Source organism: Watersipora subatra, chromosome 1 (genome assembly GCF_963576615.1).
Source record: "Watersipora subatra chromosome 1, tzWatSuba1.1, whole genome shotgun sequence".
NCBI classification, from domain to species: domain Eukaryota; kingdom Metazoa; phylum Bryozoa; class Gymnolaemata; order Cheilostomatida; family Watersiporidae; genus Watersipora; species Watersipora subatra.
The window spans coordinates 30,759,454-30,785,596 of record NC_088708.1 but is presented as its reverse complement, the minus strand read 5'-3'; the positions used below and the strand labels follow the sequence as shown (position 1 = coordinate 30,785,596).

The 26,143-nt window shown below is 39.6% G+C and overlaps 2 protein-coding genes across 5 annotated transcripts in view; one reads left to right on the top strand and one right to left on the bottom strand.

Moving 5' to 3' along the window:
* Positions 1-2,229, top strand: part of LOC137399064 (DNA excision repair protein ERCC-5-like) — a 28,720-nt gene extending 26,491 nt beyond the window's left edge. For all 3 annotated transcript variants that reach the window (XM_068085181.1, XM_068085182.1, XM_068085180.1), the window contains one exon: positions 911-2,229. In XM_068085181.1, the coding sequence (XP_067941282.1) occupies positions 911-2,019 (1,109 nt within the window). In that variant the 3' untranslated portion in view covers positions 2,020-2,229. The remainder of the gene's footprint in view (positions 1-910) is intronic.
* LOC137399038 (zinc finger MIZ domain-containing protein 1-like) overlaps positions 2,157-26,143 on the bottom strand; it is a 50,597-nt gene continuing 26,610 nt past the window's right edge. The window contains exons 1-16 of one of the 2 annotated variants that reach the window (XM_068085179.1): positions 20,086-20,322; positions 16,206-16,362; positions 15,239-15,505; positions 14,747-14,969; positions 14,269-14,499; positions 13,033-13,257; positions 12,201-12,267; positions 10,553-10,682; positions 8,647-8,857; positions 8,112-8,217; positions 6,775-6,997; positions 5,184-5,344; positions 4,427-4,564; positions 4,064-4,228; positions 3,253-3,608; positions 2,164-3,071 (exon numbers count right to left, since the gene is read on the bottom strand). In XM_068085179.1, the coding sequence (XP_067941280.1) occupies positions 2,934-3,071; positions 3,253-3,608; positions 4,064-4,228; positions 4,427-4,564; positions 5,184-5,344; positions 6,775-6,997; positions 8,112-8,217; positions 8,647-8,857; positions 10,553-10,682; positions 12,201-12,267; positions 13,033-13,257; positions 14,269-14,499; positions 14,747-14,969; positions 15,239-15,505; positions 16,206-16,243 (2,679 nt within the window). In that variant the 5' untranslated portion in view covers positions 16,244-16,362; positions 20,086-20,322 and the 3' untranslated portion in view covers positions 2,164-2,933. Of the gene's footprint in view, positions 3,072-3,252; positions 3,609-4,063; positions 4,229-4,426; positions 4,565-5,183; positions 5,345-6,774; positions 6,998-8,111; positions 8,218-8,646; positions 8,858-10,552; positions 10,683-12,200; positions 12,268-13,032; positions 13,258-14,268; positions 14,500-14,746; positions 14,970-15,238; positions 15,506-16,205; positions 16,363-20,085; positions 20,323-26,143 lie in introns of those variants that run through there. The other variant, XM_068085177.1, reaches the window with a different exon arrangement.

Here is a 26,143-nt window from a genome sequence, read left to right as displayed (position 1 = left end):
TAGCTATTGAGTGGAACCTCTTTGTTTGTAGTGTTTGTTATGGGCTGGCAACTGTTCGTTTGCCTTCTGCCTTGTACTCTTATGGTATTTTATCAATAATTTTGTGTTAGTGATTACGGGTTGAGCCTCTCCATATATACTCCTAGCAGTCGGAAGTCTGGATGTATATGCTTGATGTTATCTTCTTGCCTTGTTATTCACAAAATCTAAAACTTTTAGTCCCCAAGCTTTACATGGTCTAGAATTTGCGTCTGTTGGTATAGAATTTCTTGCATCATTTATGCTCTGCTTGACCATCTTCTCCAACCAGCCGTTGATGTTTCTAGCTGGTGTGCCCCTCGATATCCATTGCGTTCAAGCACAATTTTTTCCTGTCAAATTTGCTTCATAAAATTACATCATCCTTTGAGACTATATTTCTAGCATGTTTATCAGAAACTACGAAAGCACTTTTTATCAAGCATGTATATTTTGTTTTAAGTTTGAAAGCTTTTGGTTTCGATTTTTGGCCATTTGTCTAAAGTTGCTGTAAACAATGTCGTTTTGTAACACTTGGTAACTTGCTGTCTCTCATGACTGTTTACTAGATGAAGGAGACGTCAAATATCCGATCATTTATCTGCGCATTTTATCTGCCAGTGTGTCACAAGTGTCTCATAGATATCTTCATGCCTGTGAATATAGATATTTTTTGGTGATTTGAGATAATTAGCATTCACTTTATCATTCGTTCCCAGCTAAGATTGTTTTATCGGCTTGCTTTTACATACTTGTTGCCAATATACATGAATTTCTCATTCTAATTCACCCATATGATTCAGTCTGGTGAGCAATGGCTTCATTTTCAAGGGTAGACAATTAAGCGTTTTATGAAAGAGAAAACAACTTCTAATATATTTATTTGCTTCAGGCTTGGCTGAAGAAATACTAAATTCCAAAAGAGAACTGGCTGAAGTGCAGGAAGAGCTCCAGTCTAGCCAATACTATCTCAACCTAGATTTGGAGAAGCAGCACGCTTCATCTCTGGCTGTCACACAGCATATAATGGATGAGTCAATGGAATTACTGAAACTCTTTGGTGTACCTTACATAGTAGCCCCTGCTGAGGCGGAAGCTCAGTGCGCTCAACTTGAAATTCTTGGGCTTTGTAATGGCACCATTACTGATGACAGCGATGTCTGGCTGTTTGGTGGGAGTCGTGTGCTTAAAAACTTTTTTCATCAAGATCGCTACATTACTTCGTTTACTGCAAAAGATATTGAGAGATTTTCTGGTTTAGATCGAAAGAAGCTGATAGCTGTTGCACTGGTTTGCGGCAGCGATTACACTGAAGGAATATATGGTGCTGGCCCTGTTACAGCGACAGAAATTCTAAGTGAGTTTGGTCGAGATTGCGATGGCATAGTAGCGATGGAAAAGTTCAAAGCGTGGATTGATGAAGTCAAACAAAAGCCAGGAGTAATGCCACTCAACCCAGGCAATTCCGCTGTTCGGAGCAAACTACGACGACATTCAAGTGCTGTGCCTGATGGGTTTCCCAACCGAGTGGTGGTTGATGCCTATCTCAATCCAAGCGTTGATCATTCCTCAGAACAATTTGAGTGGGGTCGTGCTGATCTGGATCTGCTTCGGAAGTTCGCTCACAAGACCCTGAATTGGTCAACACAAAAAGTTGACGACCTCGTTTGTCCTGTGTTGAAAAAACAAAATGAAGCTCGAAGCCAGCTTAGGATGACAGACTTTTTTAATTCATTCCCTACTTCGATAAATACTGATGGCACATTTCAAAGCAAGAGATTGAAGCAAGCATTTGCAAAATTAACCTCATCACCTTCTAAAAGCCCTGGAACTACACAAGTAAAATCGAGCACAGTTAAACCTGGACAGAAAAAGAGAGATCGTACTTTGACTGTTAATAGTAAAGGCATGAAAGGTAAACGACATGTTGAGAAAATGCCTTCTCACCCCAATAACCGTTTGATAGAGGAGCACGTGTGCCTGTCGGAAGACTCGGACTAGGTATAGTCACAGCGAGGCAACAAATTCAACGTGCACTGGCTTCACTGCCTTCAATCATTGTACAAACTGAAGCAAGTCACTCACTCTTGTTCTATTATGCATACACATCGCCATACACTTCTCGCACTCAGCCAATTATTGATTATTCATTAGTCTTTATAATGTTTTTACATTTTATTTATATATCAATAAATATTCTTAAAGATGACAGTTTACATTTAAATACTTGAAACGATGAATCTTCTGCATGGTACAGATTTCGTATATCTAGAGTGTTTGTCAATTCATCGTGTACACACATTTTTTCATCTCAGCAAATGAAGCCCATTATAGCAAAATATATAACACATCTTTGGTTGTGTCTACGACAGGGAGCTTACCCGCCCGGCATAAGATGAATGATAATGTGTATACATGATCACAATCATCAAAATGTTAAATATGACATTCCTTTGTAGCTGTACAGAAAAAAGTGTGGATGCCCTAATAACCTTAGCTGTTTATGCCTTCATTGCATCCAATGCATTGCATCCAATGCATTGCATTGTGTTTAACCAAATTTACAAGTTCCTACGATAGGGCAGTACTATAATACTTAACACGCATATATAATATCAGCAGTGATAAGTTAAGCTATATGCTGCTAGACTGTGTAGATAATTGCACTCTTACCTATAAAATACAGTATTATGTAAGTGTGTAAAGAGTTGTATCAATACCTTCCATCTCCGCAGTGAGGCATTGAGAGATAGAAATGAGCGCATTGAATAAATAAATTACATACAAAAATGTACTGTGCTAATGAGATTAAAAATTTCAGCTAGTTTTGAAGAGTCCACAAAGACACTATATTTATATATACAAGACGCGTGTCGTGTGTCACTATGTACACCCTTAGGGAGAATATATTAAGCTTATGGAAAAAGAGCCAAAATTTCCTCGGCATCGCTAGAGGTTGTGTTAGGAAAACTGCTGTCATTCGACAGTTCTCCCCGACTTTCTGGTCCGAGGTATGCCAGGAGGTCGAGATCATCAAGTCCATCCAGCGTCAACTAAAAGGAGTGATGAAAGGAGTTAATCGAGAAAATAAGATGGTGACATGCTCTATCAGGCGTAGTAGCAAGCATCTTAAAAAGTTATACCCTGGCAGCAACTCAGGGTATCTTCAGGAAAACAAGAATTCTTCTCTAAAGAATGGTTGAAGTGTGAGAAGACAAAGGAGGTACTACTTACGCTGTCGTTTGATGCGTTATTTACAAGATCTGATATGTCAGAAGGAAGTTCAGAGGTCACTGTTGTAGTTGGGTTGTTGGCTGCTGATGGAGACATGTTACTGACTGGAGTGTTGCTAGCCGGACCGCCAATTGAGGCTGGACCTCCGATAGAGGCGGGTCGATTGCTAGGAGGTCCTTGTGATGCTGGGTTATTACTTGGAGGTCCTTGCGACATGGGAGCATTGCTTGGAGGACCTCCAGGAGGGATATTACTGCCTGGGCCAGAAGAAAGAATAGGCGGAGGATTGCTAGCTGGTCCACCAGGTGGAACGTTATAGTTGTTCATCACTGCAGGAGCTGCATTGCTGGGAGGTCCTACAACACCACAGAGCACTGATAGCAATCATTTTCTCGGGCCATTTATTCATTTTGTAAATGAGATCATGTCTGACAAGGTGCAGGCATTATAGTTACATCTGTCGTGTGTACCGGTGATCGATGGGTGGGCATGAGCCGCTCTCCATTATGCTACAAACTGTGCGTTTGCTCACAAAGCAAATAGACAGGAGGTAGTCAAGCGTAGCGACTAAATTGAACAGCTATAAAATCTTACTATATATATTAACACGCAGTGCGTTGTCAAGTGGCTATGAAACAATGGGAAGTGTTTGATTCCTCTCATAACCTCAACCATAACATCAGAGAAGCCTATAGTAAATCCTTATTAATGAGTTGTCCCTTTGCTTTTAAAGGTCATACTGAAATTGTTATACATAGACTCGCATATCGCGGGGCAATGGTGGGTAGATAGCTGATAATAGACGGCATACCTTGCGATGGACTTGCAATGCCTGACTGCTGCCGCTGCAGAACTGCTAAACGCTTGTCAGTCTCACTCATATCACTCCGGTTTGACATTGGTCCAGTAAAATCTGGTGGTGAATTGAAGCCGACATCATAGACACCAGCATTGAAGTGGGCGATAGAGTTGCTTCCTACGCAATAGTAAAAAATCATGACTATGCAAGATAGCAATTACCCTTCTGTATTTATGTATGAATGTCCAAAAAAGGATGTTCGAACTCTGGGCATATTTATAGATAGCGAACTGGTTGTAGGGTAGCAATATATTTTCAAACTGAAAGTGTATTCTAATTAGCATATCCCGTCAGTCTTCAGATTAGAATATATACCTTGAGAATTGTGGGAGTTTGGAGGAGTCGGATATGGTGACATAGGATTATGATGACCTTCATATGACCCAACCGATGGTAGATTCGTTGATGAAGGACTGTATACCTTCATCCAAGCGTTCATGCTACACACTTTATCTACAATTATATCACAGCTAACAATGATTGGGAGAGAGAGATTGAATTCTCTTTGCTTTTCACATTATGACTCATGTACCGAAGATTTGATAGGCTGCTTTAAAATCATGAGTGTTTTCAGTAAATTGTCATACAGCAACATGGCAAGGAACAGGTGATATTAACAATCATTTAGTGAGCTGATATGAGACTATTCAAGCAAAATCCATAATAAGGCCTAGTGCTGAGTCTCGCTCACTTATTGATTCAATGCCAGCGACGTTGCGTTAAAGCGCTAGTCAACAGCATCTTTCCTAGCATCTAGCGCGGCTGAGATAGCAACAGTGACGGTGATTAGCGTGCAGGGGGTTTCAGTCAAGTGTAAAGAATTACAAAGTTATGATACACGTAGGGCGGTCATTGAACATATCAATTGCTTCATATCTATTTGGTGTTATCAGGGTACTGTAGTTTTCTTCGCAGATGGTCTATTAGCTGTAAATGTAGTTGATTGCTAATGTGATTAGGTTAGCCCTCTTCACTCTGAGCAGAAACTCCAATGATTAGCATTAGCGGCAGTCAGGCTCAAATCAGAGCTTTGCTATCGGCTACTACAAGATATAAAGTGCAGCCAAAATACCTTTGCTATCCTCTTCCTTGGTCATTGCCAGCTTCGGCATATTTGGCTTCCATGACGCTTTTGCATCTATGTTTATCTCATCAACCTCTGTGTTGGTGAGCTGGTCAAGAATTCCCCACATGTACTGATCAATCTCTAAGCCTTCCAGTACAGCGTTTTTGCTAATAAAGAGATGAAGGTATAAAGATATTGGTCAAAAAATAGATTTGCTGCTAAGATCAACAGTTGTAAAAGGCTGCAAGGTGATCGTAGATTGACGAGCCTACACTAGTTCCAGCTACAAGTCTCCTTGATCTCTCCAAGTATAAAAACGTTAGCATGAGTATCACGGAGTGTTTGATTCTCAGCACAATAAAATTTTTATCAGTCTCCATATACTACATAGGCTAGTGTACACTCTGCAATCCTGGCCTAGTATTGCTGACTTAAACCATAACTGTCACGAACAACTTTTATCGTATTTGCTAGGTAAATCAGACACGCTGGTTCCGATTTTGTACTCAAAATAAAGATTAGTCCACTAACCTTCAAAGTCATTTAGGCTTTTTTAAAGCGTTTCAGTATCCGTTTCGGAAACAACACAATCGGCATTACAAGCTTCGCCCATAAATATGTGACGAAACCTAGCTTTTTCAGAAAAGGAAGTTAGGAATGTTTAGTCCGATTTAGAATAATAGAGATGGGTGTCTTAAAACCCATTATTATCTAAATCCAGCCTGTAAAATAGTTTCAGTTTTTTATGAAAGGGATATAAACTATTTAAAATTGCTCTCAGCTTGTTACATGACGTTTAAATGGGCTGGATGCCGAGAAAAGTGAGCTCAAAAAGCGCGGTTTTATCACGAGCTAGCGTTGTTATCGCGCTTTTTAAATATGCAATGCTAAACAGCTTATCTACCTTTCAGAAAAGACTGATATTATTTTTAAGGCTGAATTTAGGTATTAATGGATTTTAAAACACCTATCTCTATTATTCTAAATCGGTCTAAACATCCCTACGTAACTTCTGTCCCTAAAAAGCTAGGTTATGTCAAGTAATTATGGGCGGAGCTTGTTATGCCGATCGTGTTGTTTTTGAGACCGATATTAAAACGCTATAAAAAATCATTCATTACTCTGAAAGTTAGTGGCCTAATTTTTATTTTGATTACAAAATCGGAATCAGTGTGTCTGATTTACCTAGTAAATACGATAAAAGTTGTTCGTGGCAGTTATGGTTTTATGTGTGGACAACAGCGATTGATTGAAGTTTCATAGAGATAATTTTTTTCATAGAGGGTTCTTACCATCTTAAAAGAGATATTTCTGTCACAGTAAGCTTGATGCTAAATATTTGCAGTTTTGGTGCGCCTTCAGCACAAATTCTCTCTTGGATGTGTGTTAAAACATGAATTCTCCTCGCACAGAAATTTATGTCAAAGCTAATTTTAATTTGTTCATGAAAACTTAGCTTAAGTCGACATTTCACAAGATTGGCTTGTAGCTCTAAAAGGTTCCACAAGGCAATAATAGATTTGAGAGAGTTGAACAATTGCCTAAAAACTCAAAGCGCACAATTAAAGCTAGAGCAAGGCAACTATGAAAAACTTACTTGCAGACTGGACATTTCCAGGTGCCTCTGTCAGAGTTCAACTGCAGATACGCCTCGAGATCAAAACATTGTATGTGGCGACATTCGCTGCCTCGAGCAGGCAGCATAATTCGACGGAATGTTATCGGACATTTCAGAGAGATCTTTACAGATGTTTGCTCCACACCATCGACCTCCGCAAGAGGCATTCCGGGCAGATTGGTATTGGCAAAGTTTGCCTTTACTAAAACAAATCAGGTAACAAAGATAGTGTACTTGTGGTTCTCACCTTCATTACAAATGGATAAGCAAGAACAATGAGTAAGCGTGCCCCCACTCACTGATCAGATTACAGGCTGCTAAGGCTATTAGTTCTGATGGTAATAGTGATCAAGCCATTAGTGGAATGTACGCTCATGGTTGTATTAGTAGATAGCCTGCGATGACAAACCAAAACGTCTCTTCCTCTAATGGCTCTGATTGATCACTTCACATTTAGAGTTCTTACAGATGAGAATGAACTGCAAATCGACCAATAAGTCAAACGCCTTCACTTTATCCACCTATGACTCTAGCACTGAATGTAAGATCACTAATCAAGATACACTGGTTGGAGTTCTTGGATCAGACTTCCATAGTGAGCTTCTATAGCATTGCCAACTATGAGATAGTATATCGCAGCTCTAGCGCTATTATTTTTTTCACTTCGTAATCAGAAGAACGGTTTAAAGAATTACACCCATCAGCTCATTGACAGGAAGAAACTAAATCCCAGCAGATTGATCACGAGAATGCTAGATCCTGTGTAGTTGTTACAGATTAAGGGGTTTAACATCGAGATAGCAAAATAGTGTGAAACTGATCCGCAATGGAAAATAACCGCTAAGAAAACAAAACGGATGTCAAGTGCTGGATAGTTTCGCAGATTGTCTAGCTTTTATTGATTAACAGCATTTGTAACTACTACATTTTTGTCAGTTATGTTTTAGCATCGCAGGTTGGATTTGTAGAATGTGTTCGGGTACTGAGTTGTTCATCACTGTCTTATATCCAGTGCCTGTCTTATATCCAGTGTGCTCACCCCTATGCTATGAAATCCAGCTAGCGCCCAAGGTATTAAAGGGTCAGTGCTCATAAGACATTAGTTCCTTGCATAAGTTTCCATCCCCAGGAAGAGCTACGTCTAACAAAGAAGTTATAATGACCTCAACGGGTCAATCGAGTTAGCAATTAGCAAGCTATGTCATCTCTTATCAACACGTTTTGAGCCTATGCCACAACTGGATGATTTCTCGGTTCATAGCTAGACTAGCGCTCTGACAGCTGAAACTATGCGTGGGTCATAAGGTCATACTCACTTTTGGCGATGCAGTGTTCAGCTGGCAAAAATCGCTTTTTTAGCAATCCTTGTAAGATAGACTTGATAGTCGGTCTGTGGACGAGTTGCAGCACAAAGAGATGTGACTGAATAAGAAAAGAGAGTCCTTAGTGAATTTGACACAAAAAACATCATGATATCGTAAAGCAAACTTCAAAACATCAAAAATTCCAATAACCCATTTTACAGCGGTTTTTAAAACGCTCCAGATTCTACATCAAAAATTGCCAAATAAAATAAGTTCCTCGCCATCAATGTTAAAGGAGGGCGGGTAGCACCCAGCCTATCTTCCCAACCGACTAAGCAATTATTTCTTTGATATTGAGTGGCGATTCAAAGACCATCAGTCATAGGCACAATATAGCATTGCCTTTAGGGTGCAACTGGGTGATTCACTGTGTCACTTTACATACCGGAAGTCTTACAAAAATCCCCTATCCGAGCGTTGATCAGGTGGAGCATTGATTTGTCAGTTTATAATAAGGAAATAGATGCGTAAGTACTCTGACACTCACACAGCAACATGTTCCCACTGAAATCGTGATGATGTTCTTCCCAGGCACACAAATGTTCTTAAAATATAGAGGTCTGTGAAAGTTTCTTTGTTGTTCTCCATCCGTCAGCAGCGGTCTGTTGTTGACACTGACCGACACCGATGCTGGCCAGTTAGGACTCTGATATCTGTCTTCATGGTGAAAACATTTTAGTTGCACCTCAAAGTCAGACCTGTGGAATAAAGAGTAGACAGCATGCGTTATTTTGTATAACCCTAGAGTCATTATGAGCTACCCGAATCACCCATGTTGATAGGCTTCTATATTCATAATATAGGGTCACTAATCTTCCAATGACAGTCAGCACCACCTTAGCTTCAGGTTGATTGAATGATTTACAAGGTCATATCCATTTCAAAGCCAAAACGTTGCCAAGCTTTTCTGCTAATGGACCAATCTACATGAGAGCTCTTACGCGTTATTCATGCAAAGTCAAAAGCTGGCTTGCAACCGCGATACCAGGCCATACTAGCCCTGGCATCTACTACTCATTCTCAATATTCTGCACTTTACATACCAGATGAATGTTCTAAAGCTACATGAGGTGAGGACTCGGACTGACAGGAATTAATCTATGAGTGGCATAAGAACTTTGGGCCGCATTTGAGGAATATACCTTTTAGGCAAGTACATATTAATATCATTTGGGCACTTTGTAGAAAGTATGAAATAAAAGAAAATAATTAATAGGGCAGTATGGAAATTCATATGATCTCAAAGTGGATGAAACAGTGAGAATACAAATATAATCTGCCCACCTGTATACAGAGTATACAAACACACTCTACAAATGCATACAGAGTACACAAATATACTATTTACATATATGTATGAAGAGTATACAAATACACTCTATACATCTGCATACAGAATATATACATGTAGGTAGGTCTACAGAGGATACAGGTGTACAGAGTACACAGGTGTGCAGAGATTATAGGTGTACAGAGCACACAGGTGTACAGAGTATACAGGCGTATATTGTCGAGCAAACAACTTTATTAATTAGATAACGCAATAAGTTACATGATAAAAGCAGACTAATACAGCAATCAATATACTATCCAGCATTTCTCTCTCTTTTATTTACGAATATTGTCGCAAATAAGAGAAGTCAACCCATTCATATTTGAAGCTACGCGATGACTGGTCGAATCGTTGCAGCTCCGCAACAACATATTGCTTCATCAACATGAAGAGATTTGTTGAGCTTCTTGTCAGATCACTTCTTGGCCCAAAAATAACCAAAAAAGTTCACGAGGATGAATCTCAGTTGAGAAAAATCAGACGGGAATTATTCCAGACAGGCTGCATAGATAAAGCACTAATGAGTGGCTCGCTTAATGAAATTCCACTAATTAATTTGCTTGCTTAGTTGCAGTTTCAAAACCTCAGGCCTTACAAATACTCTCAATATACATTGTATCAATGAATGTGGCCTTTCGGTAATCAACAAGCAGAGGCTAAGCGAGGCGCCGTTCTCTAATGGCCATATCCTTGCAGGGCATGCAGATACATACTATACGCTCACCTCTCATATCTTAAACGCTACCTTGCCCGAGCAAAAACTACCTGCCCTCGCTAGAGAAAAACTTATTAACACCTTATAAGTTACAGCTAAAAAGCCTCCTATTATGTGTATATCAATTACTAACGCTGGAATACTGCCAACCAAAACGTTGCAAAAATGTTATGCTAGTGACGAGTGTTAGAAATGGAATATAACAGATTTCATATAGAGAATTTCAACACCTCATTCATGGTGAATCCATCAGAAGAGACAACTCAAGTATGACATCCCAAAAAAGTGTTCTTGAAAACTTGAAATGAAAGTGGTGATGACAGCGAATGACTCGCTGTCACATACCTTTCCATTAACGTTTGATATACATGGTCTTTGAGATTGAACCCATGGCAGCTTTCACTGAGGTTGTGCTGAAGCCTGAATGCTGGCAGGATTGTACCATCACGAACAGGAAAGGTCAATTGGAGGTCACCTAAGTAAACAGCAACAGGTTAGTGACCTAATGATATTAATACTTACTAAAAGTGATCGTGCACCCAAGGGTGATTTAAGAGTTCCACGAAACAATTAATAAAGACCAGAGCATACCATGCAACTGAGAAAACAGCACTAGATTCCACTTGCCTGCTAAAGACTAAATGAGACAAACACGAAAGAAAAATAAACAAACCTACTTCACTTGCCAACAACAAAAATAGTCAACAAGGTGTCCGCAATAGAACAGGGTATATGACAGCATAACAAGTAATTACCATTGGCATTTAGCAAACTATTCTGGTATGTTGTAAGTTAGTTTCTATATTTAGGCTCATCGCAAGCTTCTTTGTCTAAATGCTAACCTAGGGAAGCCAAAGGACTAATCCTAGTGGACCAGATGCTAAACCATGCTTGACAACCTAAGTATATGAATAAAATTATACAGTTAAGGATAGTTTTATGATTATGTTTTTTGTTTAAAAAAATCAGTATGAGACCGCTGCATCCATCAAAAAAGCGGGTTTGGATAAAAGGTCTAGCCAAGCAGCTTCTGACAGCGGAGTCAGCGGTGGACTCCATATGGTTGAGCGTATCAGGCATTCCAATGCTAGCAATGGTAAAACGTTCAAATAAAAAGTTCATCGTAATATGACTAAGGCATTTTACGAAGGCAAGGAAGATTTTTACTCGAGCAACCTATTATTCTAAGAAACTCTGCAAACAGCTCGGCAATATTTCTGAGTCCTAATCTTTACTATAATAAGAGTCATGTTCGTCTGTCTGAAGCCATGCGGAGAGAGTAGGAAACAAATTGCTTTCAACATCATTCGAACTGACAATCTCTTGGTAGACCGACACTACAACTTTGACCAATCAACTGCCTTGTCGTATGTTGGAATTGTGCAGTTGTTACACCTGACGATCTCTAATGGCGCACCCGATTGCCAGCATACTAGTAGGCCTACTAAATGATAGATATATATCGCCTGCTTGAAGAAAAGGTAGACCAGTCTCTGGTAAAAATCTAATAGCTCCAAAAGCAGACAACTTTAAACCTAAAAATAAAGGCTCCTTTAATTCATATATGATGGAGTCCAGTTGAGGCTGCCCTTTTTCATGGTGTTGTTACTTGGCTGTCTTGTCGTTGACCAGTGAGAGTTGGGCTACGTCGGTAATCATTTTCTTCAAACCGGAGGTCAGAAGATTGCCACAATTTTTTAGTATAGGAAAACTTGGCTTTTAAAGAAAATTGACGACTCCATTTTTGGCACTAGTGAAGCTCAAATTTTTTTAATTCAAACAGATAAGGATAATCACTAGATCATGTGACAGGTTTGTAACTCATCAATAATTTGAATCAGATTAGATGTGTTTTCTCTCGTTAAACCAAGAGGTAAATTTTGGCATAGAGGACATATTTAAACTATAATACATTCAAAAAACTAAATTCAAAAAGAATCAGCATTCAAATGGTACATTTGCAGGGGCTTATCTATAGGAACAAGATGTCTACCTGGAGGTGGAGGTAATGCAGTGCCAGGCTTCACGTCTTGCGGAGTATGTGGCATCATGTAGCCGTTCTGCAAAACAAACCAATCAGAATATTTATAGATGATAGCAAGACGTTTGTTTACCGCATACGTAATAGAAGGGAGTGTTATTCAGGCAAGCGCACATCTTCTGGCTTGTTTACAACGTTATGAGAAGAGACATTACATAATGAGCAGTGAAGCAACACACCACAAAAAATGGATGAGGAATGTTTTGAACTGGCGGCACTTAGTGATGCTACTACAGGGAATGGGAACAGACTCGAAGATGAACTTACACACAATTTCAGTAGATTTTATCAGATATTGTCGGTATTTTTCTATCATTTGCGATTGTTTTATGTTTGAGGTGATCTGACAGCCAGAAAGTTCCAAAATTGAAATCGACAATTGGTTAGAACGCTCAGGAGAAAGGTACGTGTGAAATGATGTTACTAATTGCTATCCGCCATTGCGTCCATGTTGCAGCATTATGCGTCTCTATGCTGCCGGTCTCTATGCTGCCGGTCTCTTTACTACTATAACTAAATACCGATACCTTTTGATAAAATCTACTAAAATTTTGTGGAACTTCATCTTTAACAAATTTTCATCGACAATTAGCTCTCACGAAGTTGTTCAACAATGGCCGACTGGCTGAGACACTGCTTAACTTTGTACCTTTCGAATATCTTAGAGAAAGGCTGGGGAATGCGTGACTGTCAGTGTACAGAAACACGCAGCCTTGACTTGTGATGACAAACAATCAGCATTCAACTAGCGGTGAACCATGCAGTCATTACGTTGCTGATATACCTGATATGAGGCTTGAGCCGGCATCGCCTGAGGCTGACCATTTCTGTTCATTTGATTAGGGTAGAGGCTGGGTGTTCCGCTGTAAGGTGGAGGCGCGACATTACTGTAGGCTACCGGTTGGTTGCCCTGCATAGGCATCATGCCAGACGGCTGCCTCATCTGGGAATACTGCCCATGTTCAGCGGGGTTGTATGCTGTAGGTTGTGGTGTCATCGGGTTGAATTGCTGTCAAAGAATATTAACTAATGGCCAAATGCTTTTAAGGTTTTGCCCGCACACGACAGATGTGCATGTTTGAAAAATATGAAGTTAACATTAATGTTGAAACAAAAAAAGGGTAAGATAATAAACACTGTTGGACATGACTGCAACCAAATCACAGATAAATCTGACAGAATAGCAAAGGTATGATAACAGAGTGCCCATGTCCATCATAGCAAAGGTATGATAGAAGAGTACCCATGTCCACCATGGCAAAAGTATGATAGAAGAGTGCCCATGTCCACCATAACAATGGTATGGTAACAGAGCACCCATGTCCATCATAGCAAAGGTATGGTAACAGAGCACCTGTGTCCATCATAGCAAAGGTATGGTAACAGAGTACCCATGTCCATCATAGCAAAGGTATGGTAACAGAGCACCCATATCCACATAGCAAAGGTGTGGTAACAGAGCCCCATGTCCACCATAGGTCCATAACAAAGGTATGGTAACAGAGCACCTGTGTCCACCATAGCAAAGGTATGGTAACAGAGCACCTGTGTCCACCATAGCAAAGGTATGGTGGCAGAGTGATTCCTTTCCACTGTCAATCACTTGAGTAATTAAAGTGCATAGAAATGAGTTTCACGAGCACATTTCTCTATCAAGCAGCAATCAGAACAAATGGCCACACGATTACATTCACCGCTCTATTCAGAGCCAGCTATGCTTTTTGACTTAAATCAATCATGCGCGACAATATGGGGAGCATTCCAGGCGATAAGCGCTGGTATATTTGATAGCTGTTATAGATTTGACAAGGGAAGGCTGACACAAAGAGCTAAGAAAGAGCCCTGAGGCTTCACCGCAGCTCACTCATACCTATGCTCTACACACGGTCTAGCGCTTCTCTCAGCTTCTCAAGCTTATCTATTCCACCAAGCAAATCCCTCTATTATAACAATACGCTTGTTATGACTTTAGCTCGCTCTGATTCAGACTATCGTAATGAGCAAGAGACGCATCGCTTACATGATTGACTGACATATTCGGTCCATACTGAGGCTTCCTCTGCATCGCCACTTGCTGTGTGCTACCATAAGGTGAAGGTCGTCGATATGCCATCGCCTGTTGAGAGGGCATTGGCCCGCCAGTTATCTGGCTAGGTTGCATGTCTCGGGTAACCATCATTGGTGTGGATGAAAGTCTGACGCCTGGCCGCGGCGCGTAGGCTGGCATGTTGCAGTAAGCTGGACTCATCATCTGTAGTAAAGAGGACATGAGATTGGGGTTGTAAGAGGGTGGTGGAATAGTTGGCCATCAGTCGCTAGGGGAGTCATTGTGTAGGCCTTAGCAAGGGCCTCTTTAACAATCAACTAATAAAGCAAATGCCAGAGCAAGCCAGAGCAGATCATATCGTAATCTAATTAGTTTCATAATTTCTTCTTGCCTCTGGAGGCGCACCCAAGCACCCAACACGGTTAGTTTCACCTTGGAAGAGCTTGCCTACCTGTGAGGGATGTTGAGCCGGATTCGGTTGTCTGTGGTAGGCGGGTTGTTGCGGGTCCTGGTGAACCATCATGCTCGCTGTTGCAGTGGCGGTAGCCGTTGCCGTCGCTGCCGCAGCAACCATAGCTGCAGCAGACAAAGCGCCAGGCGGTGGCTGATAGTCTGCGTTTCCATTAGGAGTAGGTGTATTGTAAGGAGGTCTGTACTGGGCGGTGGGACCAGGGCTATAAAATCAAATTTCTATGCATGACGATTCAACAAGTCAAGCGAGCGATTAGAATTGTCATTGAAACTGTGAGACCACTCAGTAAGTCGTATATATTGGCAATCATTCAAGACTCTTACCAGCTCATTGCCCGCACTTCTTATTGAGAGAAAGGACAATAAAGAAGGCTGTGAGAAGGTGAAGTGCAACTCCAACATTTAACTAAATGATCAGCAGGTAAATTACAGCCAGACAATCTGTTGGAATTCGCTGAGAATCGTATCTTACCCCGGCCCAGATGGTAGAGTGTTCTGTCTGTAGAAAGCGGGTTGCTGGCCAGCGGCTTGCGGCGGATAGCCCGCAGACGGAGTTTGAGGTCGGGCAGGAGTAAGTGTCCTACCATACATGTTTTCGTATGGTACTGAGCTATGTCTGGGTACAGCTGTTTGTGTGCCTGGTGTCATGCCCCAGACTGTAGTCACAACAGAGAGGCCATTTCTTCCAGCAACAGGAGGTTGGCCAGGGTCTACTTGCCAGTTCAACTGGGCACCATCACTGTAAAATGTCACATATTCATATCATTTTCGGTGGGGGCCAGGTGAAGTGGGCACTCCTAGAACTTAGTCTATTTGGTAATCTAGCCCAGCTATCAAGTTTCTGCGGCTTCCTGCATACAGGCATGACTCGGTAATATCAGGGTCGATACAGTCATTTCTGCTGCTATGGAAACAGAAAGGACTTTAACAGAGTAGGTATTTAACAGATAAACTCTTAGCACATACCCATTACATAACTTATGAAATACTGAAGTTTTCTGTTAAGTGAACATTCCTATGAAACGCCCTTTGTCTCCGGGGCACCAAAGCTGAGCAGAATAACAGTAGACATTGCCTAGAGCCATTCGGTGCACCTTCAACCAACTACCATCCAACTACCATTTGAGACACGCTATTTACGATTAGCCAATCCAGCCAACACATACATTACTTCAGCTTTATGCTATGTGAACACTGCATGAAATACAAGGGGCTTTTATTTTCCTGGACATGACTTGGGAACAATGATTTGTAATGATAGGTAGTCCTTGGATTAAACCTTGGAACATCATTATAGAGTCGCTGCCGACTCTGTCTAGCTGCGTCAGGTTGATAACAAAAAATCTCACCAAGTACTGTAGAACATGCCAAGATCCAAAAATTCACACATAAGCATAGGCCGACTAAAACAAACTATAGAGGTAGGGCTCATCAATTACCCAGCCGAGTACTGTTTACGCAGCACGGGCTGCTGCATGCCCGCTTGCTTAGCTATGCCAGAATTACTAGTCTCGCCCGAATGTCTTTGCACTTGGTTCACTTCGTGTCTTCGCAGGAGAAGTCTTCCCAACTCTTCACTCCAGCACTTCAAATGTCCTGTAACACATGAAAACAAAAAACATAAGTCGACGTCTGGCAAGCCCTTGAATGTGGATCAGATGACGAGTGTAAGGCAATGTTGACAAACCCAACAAATGGCTCGATTGCGATAATAGTGGCAACAAATCTCTTGAGGTATCGGAGTGCCTTGCGACAGCACAGGCACACGCGAGCAGCCGTTCATTCTTACACTATTTAACGACACACCAGTAACTAAACAACAATCAAAGTTGAAATGCAAATAGAACGCGTATATCTAGCCTAGTCGCTTAACAGCTGAGATGTTTCCTTTCAATTATACGGCTAGTTTTGTTTACACTAGTCTTAACAGTATATCAATGCCTTCCATAGAAATCTGATGAGCCACTAACAAAACTCATAGGTGTATTAAACCCTATTAACAACAAAGGACCTTACCAACTTTAGATAGCTAGCAATGCTCATAGCGCTGTCATAAGGAGTCAGACATTCATACCTCCTACGCTCGAGATATCATTTATAACAAACCAGTAAAACTTGGTATAGATCATCAGATTTCTTAAAATCTATCAATTTAGTGTGGGGTTCATTTAGGTTAACCAGAGGTGAATAAGTCACCTTGCGATGCCTTCACACCTGTTATGACATTTAACGAATGTTGAGTTATTTGTAATAGATGGAGCATCAGGTTAACTGAGAAGAACTAAGGCCACCCTGTTTTGTCTGTTGATGTATTACGACCCTTGTTAAGTGTCAAAGGTCGTGGTTACTAGGGAAGGTCATGCTATCGGCAATTAGGTTGATACCAGCTGCCATGCAGTCACAGTTACGGCAACATCGGCAAACATGGAAATGATAATTTTGTGAATTGGTAAAAATTGCTCTTGACTTTGAGTTACACATCAACATGAGTACTGCAGAGCCTCAATATTACATGTTAATTGTCATGGTCTGCATTTGAACAAAAGATCATTAGACGTAGGTCATTATGGCTGTACACAAATGTAATTAGGCTTTTGAAAACACTGTTTAAAACTACTGAGGCGAGGATGTATTAGGCGCAAGAATGGTTGACACAAAAGCTCGAAACAAATTGTAAAGACAACTGGCGAGAGAATACGAACTGCTAAATTTACTGGCTACAGTGTAGAGATTGGATGCATCTCATGATTCCAGCTAAATATTGTTGGCTGCCGGTGAAAGCTGTTATCTCCTGTCAGCAATGACAATCCCAAATCCATTGACACGTTCTAAAGCCGGAAGATGACATATACGTACGGCATGCAGTATCAATAGAAACAAGTCTGTGGCGAGAGCACCTTAGAGATAGAAAGTTTCATGAAAATTCAAGTCTTGTCTAGAAATTGTCAAAGCATCGTTAAAATGGCAATATAGTCTCATTGATTCAATTATGGCATAGCCGATGCAAAACAAGTAGAATTCATATAAGCATATGAATTTTTGGTATCGCCTTATGAAATTATTATCATGAATGCTCAGTATGATAGCATACACAAAATCTAAAACAAATCGCCAACTGACGATATAATTGGTAAATTACTAAGTGTCCATACAGTGACAGTGTAGTGATACCTGTGTACGCCAGTGCTGAAGTGATACGCTAGGCTGACAAGCAGATCATGTTTCCATAGGGCGCTATAGTAGAGCGATGGTTGTGCGACGTCTTATGTTACGGCATATGTCCGCGTATGAACCAACAGGAAAGCAAGAACTATGCGCATGCACAGGTGTGTATAGTCGCTAAGACCGTTTCAGGTGCACATAGAAAGCGCGTCACACGGGTGTTTTGGGTTGAAACAGCGACGCTGAAGCTTTTTAAGCTATCGCTATATGGAAACAGCAAATAGTATGCTGGTTTAACCGAAGCGATCATCGAGCTGAACTGTTTGGTCATCTTTGGCAATCTCCACGATGAACACATATCAGCAGACATCGTAGTAGTATGTCTTGATTTCCAAATATTTTTATTATATTAGTCGTTACTATCGTGTTATTCACTTTAAGCATTTTTGCTCAAGGATAATACTGTCAGAACTTAACTCTAACTCTTAACATAGATCTTATCCGCTTTCAAAGCCCTCACCTCAGCTCTCAGGCAATTCATTCCTAGCCACAGCTAAGGATGACAGGCATATCTACCTCATGAGTTTGCTCAGTCAATTCTGACGCCAGCAATCAATGTTTTAATGGCAAGCAATTACAGCGACAAATGCTAGAGGACACTTTCCAAAGCAAATCAATATACGCTATGATATCCATGAATCTCAATCCAGCAATAATTATCTGCTAAGCTGTTAACATTATACTAAAGCTTGACTGCTAAATTCTCTCTCTTATCATCAGGTGAAAAGCAATTTCTTATTTGCTTGTTTGCATTACAGCTACTCGGAGCATGCTTGTAAATTGTCTGTCGACTATCGACTGTCGCTTATCGCTGACCAGGCCATCAGCCACCTCTCCACCATTCGTATGTCAGCCGTTCTCTACATCTCAGAGAGCAACTTAAAACTAAACCCAAATTTGCATCTCAAAAAGCAATTAGCTGAACGAGGAGTATTGACCGTGAGATGCAGTGCAATACCCTTGTCACCCTACGGACAAGCGTACTGTCTCCTATGCGCAGATTATAGACTGGGAATGACTTTGGTTTGGAGGTGGGCAAGAGGGAGAAAAGGTAGTAGCTACTGTCACGGTTGAATGACTTGGTTCCCTTGTAAGCTAACAGTTAACATTCAGCCCCTGTCCTGTCAGTTGAGCTCTCACAAACTCAGTGTTGATATACTGGCCGGTACGTGTGACAGTTTACAATACTCCATCATGACTTAATCCCTTCTTCCCACTAGATTACCATCACTAATTCCCTCCCCGCTCTGTGTAACATCGAAGCTTTCACAACTGCCTAAACCACAACTTCCACAGTTTAACATTCTGATGGTTAAATCTGTTCATTAAATGATACTTCAGCGCTTGCTGGTGTTAAAACAAACTCTGTTGGTGATCGGTAAATAGCTAGCAAAATGGTCTGGATAAAAGTAAAAATAACTTTGTGCAATTAGATTTTGAACTACGAATAGGAAGATTTTCATCGCTAAAAACTCATATGGCTGCAAGCATATGCTCACACTTGAATGTAACTGTCTTGTCTCAAAATTCATCACTTCTGGAAATAATAGGCATAATCGGTAATTACTTAAACGCTAATGTATATATTGACACTGCATTCTACAGTAAATATTAACATAGAGAGGACAACTCCAATTAAACGTCGACAGCTGATTTTGGTCATGCCTACTGACTGTATCGAAACAGGGTAGTATAATAATATAGATATATGCGTGTAATAATGTTTTGATAAAAATTCTAGTTTCTGATTTACACACATTTTAAGTTCATATAGCGCAGCATTCTAACTGTAGACATGAATCATGTTACATTACCGAAATAAAAAGAGTACGAAAATAAATAATGTTACGACAAAATTAGGGTTCATTACAATACAGTATAACAAAATTAAGATGCATACGATCTAAAACATTGACATGCCTGCAATATAGATATGACAAACGAACTCGTTAGCGTTAACTATTACTTCAGTCAAATCGGAGCATTTTAATCGTTTTGAAAAAGCCGATAAAGAGAAAGTACGTCCTACATATGAAAAACGTTTGACATTACTTACCACAGAGACAATAAACAACGAAGAGAGAAGTAACGATTTACCTATTTAGTTGTAATAAAACAATTCATATCCAGAGTGACAGCTCTAATGTCCTTGATAAGTGAGAATTGGTAGTCTAATTGTAGTAGGTGAATCCTTTGTAAGAGAATCAGTCAATAAGCTCGTTATATTCGCCTTGTGTCAGTAAGCGGTTATTGTGATTAGTACGAACAACGGAGCACGGCCAACACAGGATAAACAGATAAACTACAATGCCAATCGCTAAATGAAGCGAATGAAGTGTGATGAGAGCAATGATAGCTTGTGTTATACTACTGTATTCATTTACATATCAAAGAATGCTCCCCAGGGTCAGGGGTCACAAACATTAATAGTTGAACCAATCAACTGTCCAAGCCGACGTGCGCGAGTGTGTGTACAGTAAGCACGCTTGAATAGGCTCCTTTAGTTAATATCGCAGGTGCTAGCTAAACAAAAGAACTACAAACAAATACGTATACATCCAACAAAAGCTAACTGCCTCTATATTACCACTGACTGATGTGTCTAGCGTGCAGTCAATAGCGTTTCGCCAAAAATTTAACTCGCACTATAAAGTGATACCTTTGTGATTGATAGATGAAATGCTGAGGCTTATCTTACTTCATAAATTTTTTGAACAGCGTCAGATACTATAATTGATTTGGCTATCATTCATAAAAAGCTATTGATATTAGACTTGTTAAGAATGGAAAAGAAGCTCAATGTTGCATACCCCCAGTTTTCACTAATCCCAATCAACTCATTTTTACTTATAAAGCAATTTTAAATAATTTTCAAAATGAATGCACGTCAAACATAAGAAAAATTAAAAAGCATCAGCATGCATGTTTTGTATTTCAACATTGCCAAATAATCATAAAGCTTTGTGCAAGATCCCAGTCAGGAGGCTCTGAGCAGACAAACAGCCCTACAGTCGTTACTAGGATGGTTACGAAGCAACTCTACATCAACTTTAGCTGGTTAAACAAGGGTAGGCTGCTCCAATACCAGTAGCTACTATTATTCTTCTCTATAAATATTTACTCACGCTGCTACGCATTTTATGCCAACGCATATTTTTCTATGTAACCAATGCGAGGAGCTTTGCAGCTTTAGCTAGCACCTCTTTGCATAGAAATCCATTAAATTGATTTTCTAGATGCAGCCTTCTTACTTTACTGTTCGCAAGGTTGTATATTACTGAAACAGTGTTTAGGTTTAGTTGTGTGCGGAGGGGGCACTGTTATAGCTAATGGACTCCATCTAAGTTATATGTTATCTCAGGTTTTTAACCAATTCAAACTATTGGATAATTTAAACTATTGTAAATCTCAATCTACTGTACAACTCAAACTACTGTATAACTCAAACTACTGTATAACTCAAACTATTGCACAACTCAAACTACTGTATAACTCAAACAACTGTATAACTCAAACTATTGTATAACTCAAACTATTGTATATCTCAATCTACTGTACAACTCAAACTACTGTATAACTCAAACTATTGCACAACTCAAACTATTGTACAACTCAAACTACTGTATAACTCAAACAACTGTATAACTCAAACTATTGTATAACTCAAACTATTGTATATCTCGATCTACTGTACAACTCAAACTACTGTATAACTCAAACTACTGTATAACTCAAACTATTGCACAACTCAAACTACTATATAACTCAAACTACTGTATAACTCAAACTATTGTATATCTCGATCTACTGTACAACTCAAACTACTGTATAACTCAAACTATTGCACAACTCAAACTACTGTACAACTCAAACTACTGTATAACTCAAACTACTGTATAACTCAAACTACTGTATAACTCAAAATATTGTACAACTCAAACTATTGTACAACTCAAACTACTGTATAACTCAAACTATTGTATATCTCGATCTACTGTATAACTCAACTATTATATAATTCAAACTATTGTCCAACTCAAACTACTGTATAACTCAAACTACTGTATGACTCACACTAGTGTATAACTCAAACTATTGTATAGCTCAAACTATTGTATAGCTCCAACTATTGTATATCTCAAACTATTGTATGACTCATACTAGTGTGTAACTCAAACTATTGAATAACTTGAACTAATGTACAACTCAAACTAATGTATGGCTCACACTATTGGATAACTCCAACTATCGTATCATTTCAATTATTGGATCTCAAACTGTTGGATACTTTGAAATGTAGTTAAGGGTAGCTAGTGGCTTCTCTGAAGCTTTAGTGAATGTAAACAATTGCTGATGTTTTCATTGTCTTGTTTACAATTAATATATGTTGCATGGTTTGAGGTGTGTTACACAGGTTCAATGTAGGTTTCAACTGGGAACAATTTCTTTTTCTGAAAGATTTAGGTGAGTGAGAATCAGTGATTACAATGAAGTTGGAGGGTTGAGGGAAGAGGCAGAGTCGCCTTGTAATTGAGGTCAAATGAGTGAAACGCCATCGATGTTAGTAGGTACTCTTCTTTGTGTTTTCAATGCAAATGCAACAATACCCACATATTGAACAATAGTGTTAAGCCACACTGTTTCTATCTCATTATAAACGCTTGTCACTGTCTTTACGAAGCAGTCAAACACCGTTACACGTATGCCAAAAACCTTAGTGAGGGCAGCTTTGCAATGTAGTCGAGATATGTTTCTAACTCTTGATCTTCGGGGTGATCAGTAACTTTCTCAATTCTAATCCAATATATACATGAAGGTGCCTTGATCATAGACAGTATCAGCGACTTTCCATCAACTGTGAAAGCATTTAGAATAGCACAACTCTTTTTATCTGAATATCAATTTGAAACCCCAAACTTGCGAAACCCAATGAAAGAAGCAGAAATCAAATAGAAGAAATAATATTTTTTCACAAACTTTCAAAGGAGTGATGTTTTAGAAATAATAGAACAAACATAATGATTGCAGTAAATCGAGTCTGATCGGGTGTGAATATTTGTTATGAATAAAAAAACTAATAGTTTCAGTATAAAGTTTGTAGTGCTGAGGAAAAGGAGCTTTCTATCTTTTTCTATTTCTGATCCTTCATTACTAAGAATTTCAATCAGTATGTCATTAGAAACTGATCTTCTGTCAGCAGCCGTTTTTCATTTCTGCATCCCTTAGAACTGCCGTCTGTATTTTGGTGATATCTCAAAAACTAATAAACCGTTCGAATTGAAACTTCGGAATTACTTTGAAAAATTATTACAAACAAAATGACTAAAATTACATAATCTCATGTAAAGTGCAAAAAAAAAACAAAGCGAAACTGCGCTCTATGTTTACTGGACCGTACGATCAGGTGGAAAACAATTCCCTGAATTATTTTAGGACCAGGTCAATAAGTGTTAATAAGTTCCTTTAACAGTTAACAATAAGTGTTAATAAGTTCCTACTTGCCTACCTACATTTACTTAAACAGCAGTTGGTGACCAAATACCCTGGTCAACTGGTTTACAGTTGTTGCAATAATGGCCTGTCAGGAGGCATTTTTCAAAGCAGGAGGTTGCAATAATTAATAATACCATTTAACTCTAAGGTAGCTCAGTTCAGAATATCTAGATAGTCAAGATGATCATGCAGTTTTCGTTCATGTTCACGACATGCCACCAGACTCGCTGGAGCCTGAGTCAAATGTAAAAAAGGAGATAAGCCTCCATAAGATTATCAGTCTATAACTCGAGGTCGCTAGCATCCTATGTCATCTTGCTAAATGTAGTATATTTAATAGTATTTACGATCAGGGGAGACAACCCCTATTTGATGAGTTTATATCTTCTTGTTTATTGTAACATTTTTACTATTGGATACATAATTCTACTAAAAGTTACTTATATTCATGGGTTGCTTTGTTAGATACTGCATCACGTGTCTACCATTTTGTTCCACTGGCACAATATTCAACCTTGGTTGTAAGTTTTATCTGTTGAAAGCATAAGCTTGGTTCCCATATATGTCGCAAAGTACCGGCGACAGCACCACAGGCTATTAGCAGTAAAATGAGAACCTACGCGCCGGGTACCTACCGCCGAGGACCGCCGGTAGTTTGCCAGCGGTCAACGCAAGAGTTTAGTGCTGTTCAAATTTCGCGAAGAGCCACAGGCAAAACTTTACCGAAATGCACTGTACAGGTCAGCATTATCGAAACGGCTTGGCGAGCGAACATTTTTATGCCGTTATTAGCGATGCAGCTTCATGTGAACATAGAGCTGCCGAGCTTAGTGTCGCAAGCGTTTTGTTGCGCAATACTACCGCTCGAGTCTCACAGTCGATATGGGAACTAGGCTTTAGAGTCTTGTCACCTAATTTTTTGATCTTCGCTATAGCAAGACCCGCATCCATTCGTCCGTCTGAAGCAGCAATTGGATGTTAGGATCTTCCTGCACTTCGTCCTAATTGTATGTATAGTTATTACACCTGATGATCTCTCTTACAGCACGTTAGACTGCCAGGGCGCTAGTTCTCAATAAAGCATGAAAAATATATATTATAATTCCTTTGTTACTTTCACTCATAACGATATTTTAATATTGTTATTTCTATGAGGTCGTCATTTCTATAACAAAATCCTATGATACCGTCGAGAATTAGTGAGCTGACAAAACAAATGCTGAGTCTTTGTTAATACGATGTAACCTATTTGTACCACCACGTTTACCACCTGTAGCCATGCCAACATTGAAAGCTTGCAGAAATTAACATTAGGTGACCCAACGTACATCATGTCAGAGCGTGCTGGTTAATTGTGTTTATTAGGAAAATGATTGCCTGGAATGCAAATTTTTGTATAAATTCTTCCTGATGTTCACTCCAGCTCACTAGTGTAGTCTTGTACACAAACCCAGTCTTCTTGGCATGTTCATCTTTAAACATAACCAAGATAAAGATACCGAATTTCACAACAAACCATTAGCTAGTTTGCTATGCAGATGCTGATGGAACATGGAAAGTAAAAATAAATTAACATCGCTTATCATGAATAATTATTCTCCCTTTATATCTCATTTGCAATCAACAATAATATTTATTGCTTTTGGCAAATCAATTTGGGATGTCATGTCACCACCGCCTACAACCAGTTTTGAGACGCGTGCGTTATAGCGATTGCTAGTGGTGGATACCAAAGGGGGGAAATAGATTCACTTTTCTCTTTGTTCTTATTTAAATGGCAAATTGTCTTTATAGATGAAATTTAAATAAAGCCCTCTCTTCTAATGTGCTATACATGAAGTTAACCGCTTTTCCACCTTTGCGACGACTAACTGATTGCAGCACTCATGTCGTTATTGCCACTATTGATTCACCTCCGGATTGTCTAGTTTATTCACCGTGTAACTGCAGTATCTTAGCCGCTTTTACAATTTCATCTATCACGGTTAGGATAAGGTCGCCTCAGGCATTACGGCAAGCTCTGAAGCTTCAGGAATTGGCTACAGACTTCATTCTTATTGCAAACATTAATAGCATCGCAAGTACTGTCTTCAAACAGTTTTTAATTAGTCGCTGTCCGTAACCAAAATTTAATCAATCAACTAATGGATCAATCTTAGTCAACGTCAACATGCGATTTTGCCAGCTGATCGATAAAATTTTACAGGATCAATATTTTTTAATCAAGTCCATGACGTGTTTTGAGTCGATTAACATCGATATAACAGCTGTAGCAATCACGCAGTTGGTCTATCAAGGTTGATAATAGCAACAGCACCAAATATCGTGTGTTTTGAAATCGTTCCCCATCTTAAATTGCTGTTTGATACTGCGGCTCCTGTTTGGCACAATTGAGTCGATCTTTCAGGGCCTACATTTTTTCATGAGCAGCAACATTTTCTTGATAGAATTGGTTTTTCAAATGATATCGATCTAATTGTGATGACCTAATTTTTGTCGATCATAACTGGAACGGTGTCAGTTCATGGCTGCATTTTCATTGATTATTTTACTATCGACCTTGTGTCGATCAACTTTGTGTCATGAACAGCTGCATATTGTCGTCGACCAAACGCTATTTTGAAAGACTTTCTCTCAAAAAACTGATGGAAATCTTAGATAG